Below are 14,625 nucleotides of genomic sequence, written 5' to 3' on the forward strand. Positions count from 1 at the left end.
GCTTATGCAGCAAATGCCTTTATTCCCAAGGCATCTGACCAGCCCTCTGTGCTTTTTTTTTTTTTTTTTTTTTTTTTTTTAAAAAAAGGATCTATATGCATGTGTGTGTATGTCTCATGTTCATGTGAGCTAAGGCACACACCCACATGTGTGTATCGGAGGCCAGAGAGCAACCTTGGGTGTCCCTTCCTTTGACATAGGGTTTCTTGTTGGCCTGAGGTTTACCAGTTAGGCCAGCACGGCTGGCTGGGACCTTCAGAGACTTTCCCTGCCCCCCAGTGCTGGGCTTACAATCATTCACTCCCATGCCTGGCCTTTTTTCCGTGCGTTCTAGGGAGTCAAGTCAGGTCCTTGTGCTTACACGGCAAAGCCTTTACTGACTGAACTATCTCTTCAGCCTGAATTGATGATTTCAATGTTAAAACATTAAAGCAACATATTTCTATTTCCTAAATTAAATGTCCCTGATCGACAGTGGAAGTGATGTATCAAAATATGTTTTTTTTTCTTCTTCTACAAGACCATACAGAATAGCTCTGCAAATCAGGGGACGCCTAAAGAATCACCCCTTTCACACACCCGGAGCACAAATGTCGTTTAATTGCGTTTACACCACACCAGAAGGTACTGTAGGGATCTTATCTCGGCAGAGCAAGTTGGAACGTCAGCAACAAGAGGGTGATCTTGGAGGTTCAGGCTGTTCCAAAGAGTGAAGTGGGGATCTGAAAATAAAGCGGCCATCAGTCATCACTCCCACTCCTGACACACACTAGCTCTTCTGACACTGTCCATTTTCTGCAGCATTGGTGATCAAAGCGTATTTTATACCAACTACCTAATTACATTTTATTGTCAGAATACCGTAGATTTTAAAGTCACTGTCCATTCTGAAAGGTAAAAAAGACTCCAGAGCATCAGGCCACCTTATGGATGAGGGACGGTCCACGAAGCTCTCACTACATCGGACTCTGGTGATCAATGTCCCTTACTTGTTGGTCCGTTCCTCAGCTGTATCTATTCAAAGTTCACACCGCACAAATTCCAATGAAAATTCCAGCTGGATCTGTTGCCCCTGTTCTCCTTGATCTAGACAAGAAGACGTTTGGGAACTGTTCTCGAAATAACAGGTAGGGAAGTTGCTTCTGCAACTACGTAACTAATTATTTAGTTATTGCTGATTAGTGAGCTGTGCTCTCCGTTATGAGAGACATTAGCTGCTTACGGCCATGAAACAAACCTCCATAGAACTAAACATCGAAACTTTCACTCACTGTAGCTACTCATCGAGGGCTCCCATATGGCTCATCTGTTCTACACTAGAGGGCAACATACTACACATTTCCACCCAATTCTACTGGAGCATTGTGGAGGGGTGCTCTTTCATGATTACTCTGAAAGAAGGTGGTTGGAGAGGAAGAGCATTAAGTCTCCTCAGCCAGCAGCCCTAGAACTTAGACTAAAGCAAAGTGAAGCGGCCGTTTGCTTGTGCACTCTCCTGATTTAGCGGCTTCACCATGCCCCGCGCTGGCTGCCCGTTAATGTCACCTACAGAGGATCTGGCTTAACTGGTCTGGGAATGTGGATAGAGAACCAAGGTTTTTAAATTAAAATTTTTTTCTTTTGGATTTATTTTTATTATTTATTTGTTTGAGTGTTTTTCCTGCCTGCACATACGTCTGTCCACCACATCTATACCTAGTGCCCCAGGAGGAGGTGCTGAGAATCAAATCCAGGTCCCTTGTAACAACAACAATTGTCCTTAATCACTGAGCCAGCTCTGCAGCCCCAGGAACCAAGGCTTTGGAAAGCACCCTGGGCGGATGCTATTCTGTGGACAGGCTTGAGATGAACTGCCCCTACATACACATCAACTCCTCTGCTACCACAGCATGACCTCCTCTGATACTTGGGAAGCCAAACTCTGCATAACAGACTTCCCCCCAATTCCCTCCTCCCTCCTGTTCTCCTTTCTGCCCCTTCCTCTTGTTGGGTTTTCTTTGGGACTGAGAATTATTAAGTAACCCAGTGGGTGTTGTTGTGATCCTTCTGCCTCAGTCTCTCAAATTCTAGGATTATAGGCCTGAGACTTCATACCTGGCTATACATACATTTTAAACCTAATAGTCCTATATGGCCAACTAGAAGAACTCTTGGCCAGCTCACTTTAATATTTATTCATCATTTTGCCAGACTCTTCAAAGAGGGTTAGTATCTGCCTTTATGAGCTTACAATTCAGTGTTGGATTTTTTGTTGTTGTTGTTTGTTTTCTGAATTACTCCCAGCAGGGAGCCTTAGATTTCCGGAACTACTCTATTCACACATTGCTTACTATTTACCAGGGACCTCTCATGGGCCAAGCCTGTTATGGAAAGTAGGGGTGCTGTGTCCTTGAAGAACTTGTGGACTCTCTTAGGTACTGAGAAAAGAACAAATGGGCTGGTGGGTAAAGCTACTTGGCAATCACTGCCAACTGAGTTCTCTCCCCAGCCCTCTGAATGCCAGATTGACGTGCAGGTGGCATTGTGATCTGGGCGGTCCACAGGAGCACTCTGGAAAGGTGGACTTGAGCCAAAACTTATATTGGAAGGAGAAACCCACAAAGTGAAACCTCCCCGTTCCTGCAACACTAGTTTTGTTGACTCTATTCTACTCATTCCTGCCTAATTCTCGCTGACATCCTCACAAGAACCAACAGAGCTTGGCACCATGTTGCTTCCTGGATTTTTCAGCTTCAGAGAATCATCAGTCGCTAGAGAAGAATAGACTCTACCTTTACAGACAGTTGAGTGAGGCTAACTTCATGAGCTTTTCTTATCACGCCAGTGGTTAGTTTGCATAGATATATACGATATAAACAATATTTTTACAGTTAAAAAAAATCACAAAGTATAGGAACTACATCAACCATTTGATTTCATTTTTATCTTTTCAGGAGAAATTCAATTTCTTATTGATTTATGGAACAAAACAATGGCAGCATATTACATTATCATAGTTACTCCCATTCTTTTTTGTATTGTTTTGTCTTTAACTTGTGTGTATGCCTGTGCGTGTACATGTGTAGGATCCCCGAGACATAGAATTACAAGTGGTTGTGAACTGCTCAACATGGGTATGGGGAACCAAACTCTGGCCTATTTCAAGAATAGCAGGGACTCTTAACTGTTGAGTGAGTGATCCATTACTTTATTTCCTTTCTTTTTTCTTTTTTTGTTTGTTTTTTTGAGGCAGGGTTTCTCTGTGTAGTTTTGGTGCCTGTCTCAATCTGTAGACCAGGCTGGCCTCGAACTCACAGAGATCCACCTGCCTCTGCCTCCCGAGTGCTGGGACAAAAGGTGTGCGCCACCACCACCTGGCCCCTTTACTCTATTTCTTGCTGAGGGGGAAAAAAATAGGTGCTCTTGAGGTTCAAAAGAGCCAGCAAGTCTAACACCATCATCAGGGAGAGTCCAGACTAGATTTGGCATAATCACACCCAGGAGTTACGCTCCCTGGGTGGTAATACTGTATCTAAAATAACATTTGAATGTTCCAAAGCATTAACTTGACAGAAGTCATGTGTTTTAAATCCCTGGCAGTCGACTGTGCGATGTTTAAACATGAATGGTTTGAATGGGGTGCAGACTTTCTTGTGACTTAAAGTTATTATTATTCTTTTCAATATCCCAAGGTCCTGTCGTGACAGGCAAGGTCTCTTACCACTGAGCTGCATTCATTCCTAGCTCTTTATTTGTGGTTTACAATTAATTATAGTCTTTTTAAAATTAGGAGAGTAGAAATAACAAGGAGACAGTGGAACCCACCTGTCGCCTTTGAAGGACTCTCATGATCTGGTCCTACCCTGGTCATCAGGGGTCTTCTGCACTGCTGTTCCGAAAGCGCTGTCCACTCACAGGGTTCCCACATACCGGTTCCCATGCGCCACTTTGCCTCACTGTGTCCATGAACAGCTTCATGGTGCTTACCCTTGGGACTCTTTCTGTCAAGTCTGGATGTGCAGCCCACTCTCACGGAATAGTATTTAATGCTAAAGAAAAAGTATTCAGTTATTGAATTTTACAGTATTCCATAACATTGTTATTATATTTGGTGCCAGGGAAAACAGAACATGAAGGGACTCCAGCCAGCCGGAGCATGGCAAACGTGGCTCTGGCAGGCCTTGCCCTTCTCCTCTATGCCCTCTGCCTTGATAAAAACCATTAGATTACATTCCAATAGCTAGCCACCAACGTCTATTCCCTTATTTGGCCACTTCCTCCTCCTGAGGCTGGCCTCCGAGGTTCAGTTATCAAAGTATTTAAGTCCAGCAAATATGACTCCTGATGATCAAAGCCTGTGCTGATATATTGTGTACCCTAATAAAATTTGCCTGAAGATCAGAGAACAGAACAAGCCACTAGATTAAACATAGAGGCCAGGCAGTGGTGGCACACACCTGTAATCTTAGCAACTCAGGAGCCAGAGATCTGTCTGTATCTCTTTGAGTTCAAGGCCACTCTGGACTACATGAGACTGACTCAGTCTAGGAGAGAAAACAGAGCCAGGCAGGGGTGGCACACACCTTTAATCTCAGTACTGGAAAGCACACATGTCTTTAATCCCAGGAAGTGATGGCTGGACAGAGAAAGGTATATAAGGCATGAGGAGACAGGAACTAAAGATTTTCGGCAAAAGCAACCCTTGCAGCTAGAGGCTTTTCAGGCTGAGGAGTCCTGGAGGTACCTTGTTCCTTTGTCCCTCTGATCTTTCAGCATTTACCCCAATATCTGGACCCAGTGTTTTTTATTTACAGACCATTTAACATTTGAGCTACACAGCCCCCTTTGGTTCACCTAATTAACATGCCTGGTTAAAATTAAGTACCCCATCCTAACACAGGGGTTTCCCCTTTTACCTTCATAAACTGCCATTTGCCTATGGCTCACATCTGTCTCCTCTCTATCCAGAGGCTATCTTTTGGTCCCCACTTCTGCCCCTGGGGCAAATACCCTTCCCTCTCTTCCTTGTTCTCTTCCCCCTCCCTCATCTTCTGTCTCCTCTCTTTGTCTCTTATCCCCCGACCTTTGTCCCTCTGGGACAAATAAATCTCCATTGTGCTGAGAACTTGATCTTGGTTGTCCTGAGCTGATACTGGTCCCTACAGGATAGATATACAAGCAATGCAAATGGAGCCTGTGAGGCTGAATGTACACTGTCTGTAGGAATGATGCCAGGGCATTATTAACTGAGAGTAGTGTGAGCTCTGGACAGTGAATCTCCAGCCCCCACCAGCAGGAAGGCAGCTCAAAGTTAGGGCAGATGCCTGGACTTGGGCCCTCAAGCTCTGGCTATCTGGCAGGATGTTGCCCATGGATTTGCATTTTTTTTTTTTTTTTTTTTTTTTTTTGAGATGGGGTCTCTCTGTGCAGTTCTGGCAGTCTTGGAACTCACTTTGTAGACCAAGCTGACCTCGAACTCACAGAGATTCTGCTGCTTCTGCCTGTGCCTCCACTCCACACCTGGATTTGAATTCTGACTGCTCCAGGCCACACACAGGAGCACTGCTGGAGAAATCATGCTCAGGCTGTGTGGACTTTTGCCTTTTGATATAAACTACATACACTTAATATGCCTGAGATGCCATGTAAATAAAAAGGATGAAGAGAAGCTGTTGAGTCCCGAAGGAACCGGCTACAAGTCTGCTTCAGGCAAAAGACCCATCTTGAGGCTGACACAAACCAAAACAGGCCTGGATCATACCATATCCTCGGACGAAGAGGTGGAGAGAGAAAGAGAGAGAGAGAGAGAGAGAGAGAGAGAGAGAGAGAGAGAGAGAGAGACAGACAGACAGACAGACAGACAGACACAGAGAAACAGAGAGAAAGAGAGAGCAAGCACAAGAGGGGAAGGGGGAAGGGAGAGGGAGGGGGAGGGAGAGGGGGAAGGAGGAGGGAGAGAGGTTAGGATCAAGACGGAGTGTATGCATGTAGGAAACTGTCAAAGAATAAACAAAAGATATTTTAAAAACAGGGACTGCCAGGTGGTGGTGGCAGAGCACATGCACACCTTTAATCCCAGGACTCGAGAGGCAGAGGCAGGTGGATCTCTGTGAGTTCGAGGCCAGCCTGGACTCCCAAGTGAGTTCCAGGAAAGGCACAAAGCTACACAGAGAAACCCTGTTTTGAAAAATGGAAAAACAAAAACAAACAAACAAACAAAACGGACCAAATAGAGGAAACCAACAAAACAAAACAAAAACCTGAATCTTTGAAAACGTAAGTGAAAGAGCCAGACAGAAGCAGTATTAACTGGAGTTATTTCTTGTGGGACACATGCAGCCCACTGATGATGTCAATGTGAACACAGTTTCATCTCTGGACTGCCTGAGCTGAAGCAGTGGTGTGAGCATCTCTCCACATGGCCACCTGTATGCTTTCTTTTGAGAAATATCTCCAAATCATGTGTGTGTTTCAAGTTGGCCTTACTGCAACACACGCAGTTTGAGCATGGATTGCGGATGACACATTGGGTCTCACCGATGGTAAGTTTCCTTTGTGGGAGCTGTGTTGCCATCAAGCCTGATGATCCGTTTTTAGGGAACAGATCCGGAGTGGTTGATTCTTCTACAGTTCAGAGGCAGAACAGTGGTATGGCTGACACACTCACAAACGTGGAGACACGGAGCAAGAGGATCTGGGTAAGCCTATGTGTGAATTCTTTCTAGAACTGCTTTGCTTTCTCTCAATTTGAATTGATAGGAATGGGAAAGGTTAAAAGACCCTATCACACTTTCTGCAACACAAAGGCAGTTAATGGAAAATGGACAAGGAATAAAAGTAGGTTATTTCATAGAAAAAAATTAAAGTGGCTGTTTAAGATGTACCTAGTTCCCATTAAATATAAATATCACTGAAGATGGAAACTTCATTCTATATTTATTTTTAACAATGTACTTAATATTGTAAGTTTAAAGTAGCATAGAATGTGCCTGCTTAGCTGTTCCTAAGTGAACGGTTTAGGCACATTATTAGGCATACCCATCATGCAGTATGGCTCTCTCCCACCATCCCTTTCCAGAACTATTTTTCCTCTGGAAATACAGAAACTCCCTGCCTATTAAATGATTTCTCCAAACCGCAGGTCCCCACTAGCCACCATTCTGCCTTTTTTTTTTTTTTTTTTGCTTACTTTGATTACTTCATATGAATGGATGATTACATACTTGTCTCTGTGACCTATTATACTGGCCTGTTATGGATGTCATGCTGTAATAAGTGTCAGGATTTCTTTCCCTTTAAAGGCTAATATTCCACTCCATGCACAGCACTACATTTTATTTACTCATTCACCTGCCAGGGGACACTTGGGGTTCTGACTAACGTTGAAATAGACATGGTTACCCAAATATCTACTTGTGCTCTTGATTTCACTTATTTTGGATACACATCAAGAAGTGAGTTGGTGTGTTTATCATATGACAATTCCCTTTTAAATACTGGAGGAACTGCCACAGAGTTTTCCAGACGTTATGTACCATTTTGCCTTCCTCCCAGCAGCCACAGGGATTACTTGACATTGTTGCTAACGTTATTCTTTCTTTCTTTTGGTATTGGGGATTAAATGCAGTCTTGCCTATGCTAGACAAGTGCCCCACAACTGAGTTACATCCCTCTCCAGGCCTTTTTTTTCTTTTAAACAGGGTCTCACTAACTTCAACAGCGAGTCTTCAACTCACTCCATATCTCAGGCTGGCACAGAACTTATAATTCCTGCCTCAGCCTCCCAAGTGACTGGAATCACAGGTTTGCACCCCAAAGTCCATATTATTATTTCCCCCTTTGCTTTCCCCTTCTAGCCCGCCTTTTGTATATAGTAGCCATCTGATGGGTATGATGTGCTATTTTGGGGTTGAATTTCCCTAATCATCAGTGATACGTAACATGTGTTAGAGTTGGTTTCAAATTACAACTTGCCACAATCCAGAATCACCTGAGAAGAGAGTCTCAATAGAGGATTGCTTAGTGGCCTATGGCATATATGTAGGGGATCGTACTGATTGCAATCGACTCAGCCTATGGTGGGTGTCACCATTCCCTAGGCAGAGAGTCCTGAACTATATAGGACAGGAGAGAGGTAGAGGAGAGCAAGCAGGCAGCAAGGATGCATCCGTTTCTTTCTGCTTTTTACTGAGGACGTAATATGGACAGCTGCCACTGTGACTTTCCTGCAAGTTTGGACTGTAACCGAGAATCATAAGCCAAATATATGTTTGTCCCCTACATGGTCTTTGGTTAGTGTACTTTAACCAAAGCAACAGAAACAAAACCACAACACCATGGATTCATGTGTGTGCTGGCTATTTGTAGTATATTCTTAGGAGGAACATCTACGGGAGTACTTTGAACTGTTTTTACTTGAATTTTTTAGTGGCTGGGTTTTAGACCTCTATGAATACACAAAAAGCCAGAAGTGGCTGAAATTTATTATATGCCACAGTCATCCTAGGGACCTCCATGCTATATATATAGCCTCTATGGTTCTATGGGTTGTGGTCTGATTGTTCTTTATTTTATATCTAGAATCCACCTATGAGTGAGTATATACCATAACTGTCTTTCTGGGTTTGGGTTACCTCACTCAGGATGATTTTTTCTAGTTCCATCCATTTGCCTGCAAATTTCATGCTTTCATTGTTTTTCTCTGCTGAGTAGTACTCCATTGTGTATATGTACCACATTTTTTTCATCCATTCTTCTGTTGATGGGCATCTAGGTTGTTTCCAGGTTCTGGCTATTACAAATAGTGCTGCTATGAACATAGCTGAGCATGTATCTTTATGGTATGAATCAGCAATCCTTGGGTATATGCCCAAGAGTGGGATGGCTGGGTCTTGAGGTAGTTCGATTCCTAATTTTCTGAGAAACCGCCATACTGATTTCCACAGTGGTTGTACAAGTTTACATTCCCACCAACAGTGGAGGAGTGTTCCCTTTGCTCCACATCCTCTCCAACATTGGTTGTCATTGGTGTTTTTGATCGTAGCCATTCTAACAGGTGTAAGGTGGTATCTCAGAGTCGTTTTGATTTGCATTTCTCTGATGATTAAGGATGTTGAGCATTTCTTTAAATGTCTTTCAGCCATTTGTACTTCTTGTTTTGTGAATTCTCTGTTTAGCTCTTTAGCCCATTTTTTAATTGGACTGTTCAGTACTTTGATGTCTAGTTTCTTGAGTTCTTTATATATTGTGGAGATCAATCCTCTGTCAGATGTGGGGTTGGTGAAGATCTTTTCCCAATCTGTTGGCTGTCTTTTTGTCTTATTGACTGTGTCTTTTGGTGGCACATATTTTTAATACTAGCACTTGAGAGGCAGAGACAAGTAGATCTCTATGATTTTGAGGTTAGCCTGGTCTATAGGAGTTCAAGGCCAGTCAGGGTTATAAAATGAGACCTTGCCTCAAAAAAAAAAAATAAAAATAAAAATAAAAAACTTTAAACAGGAATGGTATTGTAAAATAAAATAAATAAAATTAAAAAACAAAAAACACTTTAAACAGAGGTTAGGTAGGTAGTAGGACTGTGGAGGGGCGGATCTTTCAAGGAAGGGGACATTTTCTCAATTAAGGTTCCTTCTTCCAAAGTAATGTTAGCTTACATCAAGTTAACATGAAACTACCTAGCGAAGTCAGGTTTAGGCTCCCTCCCATGGAGTGGCCCTTAATCTAATCAAAACGGTGCTTGGTTACTCCTATCACATTTGTGCCATCATCATTACATCAATAGGTTTTGTAGACAGGTCCCCGGGCTTCATAGCTGGGTGATATTAATGATTTCCTTTTCTCCTCCTGTCATGTGCATAGTACTTTCTAGCACCATTGTCTCTAGTCAGTAGGGATAAAGCCTTTAGATGGGTGCTAGTATATTCTCTCCATGTGGGATAACCTAAGTAAATGGCGTCTTCAGCAATAAGGCCTTATTGTCTGGAAGGTAACCAGTAGCCTTGGTAACAGCTTGTGATTTGGACAATGACTCCCTAAGATATATATCATTCCTGTGTTGGAGGGTTTCACTTAGTAGCATGAGATGTCTAGATGGACATTGTCAAATGACTTCCATACATGCATATATTTTAGAAAGCTTCTACAGTACTGTGTTGCCATGTGGCTTTATGAAAGGCTTGTAGTGTTGGTTTTCTCTTCCCGTGTTCTCTCCATTTCCCTGCCCTCTCACCCTTCCCTATTTAGACTTCCTATTCTGGTTTCTCCTTTATCTTTTTAAAACATCCCCTTCCTTGAAAGATCTCCCCCTCCACTGGTCCCTTACTATCCACCTAGGCACTGGTCCCCACAAATTGGCTGTCGGCTAGCCTGTGGTATATAGTCTTCATTGATGATTGATGTGAGAGGACCCAGATCACTATGGGTGGTGTCACCCCTGGGCAGGTGGTCCTGGGTAAATGCAGGCTGAGAAAGCCATGAGGAGCAAGCCGGTAAGCAGCCCTCCTCCACATCCTGTGTAGCAGCCATGCCTCCAGATTCTTGCCTTGTTTGAGTTCCTGTCCTGACTTCCCTCAGTGATGGACTGCGCTGTGGACCTCTGAGCTGAAATAAACATAAACATGGGCATCTCTAACACTCATCACAGCCTTCTTGAAGTAGATGGTAATTAACAGAGACCAATAACTGGACAGTGTACAGAGAGTGAGAGTCTTTGGAGTATTCAGCTCTAAATGGGATAACTGTGTATGAAAAAAATGCCAAAGAAGTCAAGTGCTGTCTAAGTAAAGGCAAAGTAGTTTTTCAAGCATTTGTTATCACAGCTATTAATTACAATCATTTGAAAATGTATATGGCAGTATCTGTGAAAACTAAAAGAACATATTTTCTTAATTCCAAAAAATTCCAACACCCTCCACTTTCTAGACATAAACTAGCATAATAAAAATGTACAATGCTATCTACTGATCCAATGATTGTAGTTGCAACCGAAATGTAAAGGGGGCTCACCAGGTGGACTTTTGGACGGGCCATGATATAGTTTCTTTTTGGAACACCATACAGAAAATTAAGGCCTGTGATAAAGAAAACTAATTGATTTACCTGAGTTAAAGGTAAGGAGGACCTATGCACAGGATCCTTTTACTATATACAACTACAGAGCCCTCCTCACGGGGTCTACTTAGAGGAGAAGCCTGAGAACACATGCTGGGCTCATAGCCTCAGCTCTTTGTCAGAAGGGCCCACACGCTGAAGATCCTGGTCAACAGAAATGATAAAGCAGAGTTGATTTCTGCATGTTAGTTATCTCTTTACCTTTAAGGAGACGCTTCCTTGTAGTAGAGGCAGAAGGGCACAGATTACTTGGGAGTTTAAAATCCTTTTCATCTGAGTTTTCAGACTCAGCCTGCCATGAAAAGTGAGAACATTAGTGGATGACACCAGCTATTAAATAATTTCAGTTTTTAAAGACTTCAGGCTCAATTCTTTCTAAAGCACAGCTTCCTTTCAAAGCTCGGTAATCTGTACAAAGCAGTGTGACCAGCACAGACAGATTCTGATGAGCCACCCTTGCCTAATAGTTGATGTGTTTGCCAAGAACATTCACTATGATGTCGGTGCACCCCCTGGTCCCAGCAGTCAGGAGGCTGAAACAGGGAGATGGGTACCAGCCTGCTAGCCTTCCTACATATGGAATATGATTCCAGCCTTCCTAAACACAGCACCTGTGTCTCAAAACACAAATAGGAGCCTGGAGCAGTGACTTAGTGGTTAAGAACACTGGCTGGTCTTTGAGAGCACGCAGGTTTGATTCTTAGAACCCACACGTGGCTTGCAAAGATTTGTTATTCTAGTTACCTGTTTTGATGTCCATAGGCATCAGGCATGTACACACATACATGCATGCAAAATACTCATACACATTTAAAAGGAATATTTTAAAAGATTTAAAAAAGTAAACAAGTTGAAAACATCAGGACAATAAACAATGAGCTTATTGTTTATTGTTTATGAATATGAGTATGAGTAGCTAAAATGTAAATTTTCAGGTCTAGTAATCTGTATATGGAAATACACTTATTTCTGGAAAGGAAGGTGATATTCCAACAATGGAAAAATATAATGCAAGGGGAGATAGAGGGCTGAAGTGTGGTTCAGCCTTGCATCTATGAAGCGCTCGCTGAAGGAATTCCTGGCACAGCACAGCCAGAGTGTGGTGACATGCTATTGTAATGCCAGCACTGGGGAGGTATAGGTAGAATGTTCAAGACCATCCTTAGTTATATAGAAAGATCTTTGATGTCCATCCAAAAAATACATTGGCAAATTAAGTATCGTATAGGGTTTTCCCTACATTTTATTTTAGCACTTTTGTAGTTTAGCTCTTATTTATAGGTTCTTGATTCATTTTGAATTGGGTTTTGAACATAATTTAAGATAAGGGCCCCCACTCCATGCTTCTGCATAGGATATCTAGTTTACCCAGCACCATCTCTAACAGACTGCTCTCTCCACATTCTGTGGTTGGCCAAAGAAGTGAGTTTAATTCTGGGATCTCTCTTCGTTTTACTGGTCTGGGTGTCATCTGTCTGCATGCCAGGACCACAGTGCTTTCTTCACTTCTGTAGCTCGGGAGTAAGTTCTGAAATCATGAAGCATTACTCTTCTTACTTGGATCTTTGACAAGATTATTCTGACCACCATAGTCTTTGGCGTCTTCATTGGAATTTTAAAACGGACTTTTCTATTTCTGTAAAATGTCTTTGGAATTCGCACAGGGACTTTTCAGACTCTTTAGATCATATTCTACTGTTTTGATACCTAAAATATAATTCCATGCCAGGCATGGTGGTACATGCCTTTAATCCTAGCACTTGGGAGATATAGGCAGGTAGATTTTTATGAGCTCAAGGTCAGTCTGGTCTACATAATGAGTTCTTGGCCAGCCAAGGCTATGTAGTGAGACCTTGTCACAAACAAACAAACAAACAAACAAACAAACAAACACATAATTTAACATTGTTAGTGTTTCAGTCCATGAAAAGACTAATGCTGGCTAAGAGAAGAGGTAATTTTTTTTTTTCATATACTTACTGGCAGAGTTACTTTATCACTTATATACTCTAATCAATTGGATAGTTAGCTAATTGATATGTTGTGAATGTGTTTTTAGCCTACATATGCTTTTCAGTATGGTTTCCCTACCATGTGTGTGAGCATGTATGGAGGTTAGCACAGGTGCTAGTCACTGTGTTTCTTTTGAGACAGGGTTTCTTTCACACAGAACTGATGGGTTAGGCTGAGCAGACTGGTTAGTGAGTCCCAGGAATCCACATGTCTCTGCCTCTGCAGTTTTAGGATTACAAACCATTTACTGAGCTATCTCCTCAGTCACACTGCCTGTTTTCCTTTCTCCCTCTTCTCCTTCTCTACTCCTGCCCATCCCCCACCCCCATATAGGCCAAAGATTAATGGCAGGTGTCTTCCTCAATCATTCTCTACCTAGTTTAAAATTATTAATTCATTTGCAGTGTGTGTGTGTATGTGGTGTGTGTGTGTGTGTGTGTGTGTGTGTGTGTGTGTGTGTGTGCCCCACTTGTGTTTGGGTCCCTCTTATCTTGCCAGGTAAGAAGAGGGTGCCACATCTCTTGGATCTGGAGTTAAGAGCAGTTGGGAGCTGTCTGTGATGGGTGCTGGGAATGGAATTTACAAGCGGAAGTACAGCAAAGGTGCAAAATCAGTGAGCCATCTTTCCAGCCCTCCACCTTGGTTTTGGGGAAGGATCTCTCACCCAACCCTGCGCTCACCAATTTGGCTAGACTTGCTAGTCAACAACCCCCAGGGACCCACCGGTCTCTGCCTCCCCAGGGCTGGGATTACAGGAGTGTGGGTGGTCTGTGTGTGGCTCTTTATGTGGTGCTGGGCATCTTAGCTCAGGTCCTGAGGCGGCACCACAAGTGCTTGACTGACAGAGCTCTATGCCCAGGCCAGCTCCTCTGTGTTTTATAGAAGCATAAACAACATAATAAAAAGTGTACAGTGACACTGTAACTCCACCGATTGTGGTTGTGACAATAAAAACCCAATGGTCTCTCAATATGTGAGATGTTGAATAAGTCATGACATCTCTTTTTCAGATCATCATGCAGAAAAGGAAAGCTGTGAGGGGCAAAGGAAATGTATCAGCTTACTTAGGTGAATGGTAAAGGAGGTCCAGGTAGAGGATCCTTTAATGTACAGAGCCACAAAGCCCTCCCTCCACACACCTATCTATTTATGCAGAAACCACGGAACACCTACTGTGCTTGTTATGCTGGCTGCTTGTTGGAAGGGCCCACAGCTTGAGTGTACTGGAGAACAGAAAGAGCGGAGCTGGAGCACAGTGTCATTCACAGGTCTGCATTCCAGTGACTCCTTACCTTTAAACCTGTGCTTACTGGAGGCAGATGTTGAAGAAACCAGATTATTTGGAAGGTCAGCACCTTTCTTGTCTAATGTTGTAGGTTTAGGCTGCCCTGGAAACACAAGAACAGTGCCACTCAAGGATAGTAGAAACAAACTAATTTTATTTCATTGAGACAGTCTTTTTATCTAGCCTTGGCATACCTAGAACTCATTTGGTAGACCAGGCTGGCCTCCAACTCATGG

The 14,625-nt window shown here is 42.9% G+C and overlaps 1 protein-coding gene across 4 annotated transcripts in view; it reads right to left on the reverse strand.

Annotated features, from left to right (window-relative positions):
• Positions 1-581: 581 nt before the first annotated feature.
• Positions 582-14,625, reverse strand: part of Ccdc7 (coiled-coil domain containing 7) — a 197,722-nt gene continuing 183,678 nt past the window's right edge. For 3 of the 4 annotated variants that reach the window (XM_037206376.1, XM_037206377.1, XM_037206374.1), the window contains 4 exons: positions 14,397-14,492; positions 11,293-11,383; positions 3,805-4,028; positions 582-722 (listed from right to left, as the gene is read on the reverse strand). In XM_037206376.1, the coding sequence (XP_037062271.1) occupies positions 11,379-11,383; positions 14,397-14,492 (101 nt within the window). In that variant the 3' untranslated portion in view covers positions 582-722; positions 3,805-4,028; positions 11,293-11,378. Of the gene's footprint in view, positions 723-3,804; positions 4,029-10,986; positions 11,052-11,292; positions 11,384-14,396; positions 14,493-14,625 lie in introns of all 4 variants that reach the window. The other variant, XM_037206375.1, reaches the window with a different exon arrangement.

Source organism: Peromyscus leucopus, chromosome 5, assembly GCF_004664715.2.
Source record: "Peromyscus leucopus breed LL Stock chromosome 5, UCI_PerLeu_2.1, whole genome shotgun sequence".
In the NCBI taxonomy this organism is placed as follows: Eukaryota; Metazoa; Chordata; class Mammalia; order Rodentia; family Cricetidae; genus Peromyscus; species Peromyscus leucopus.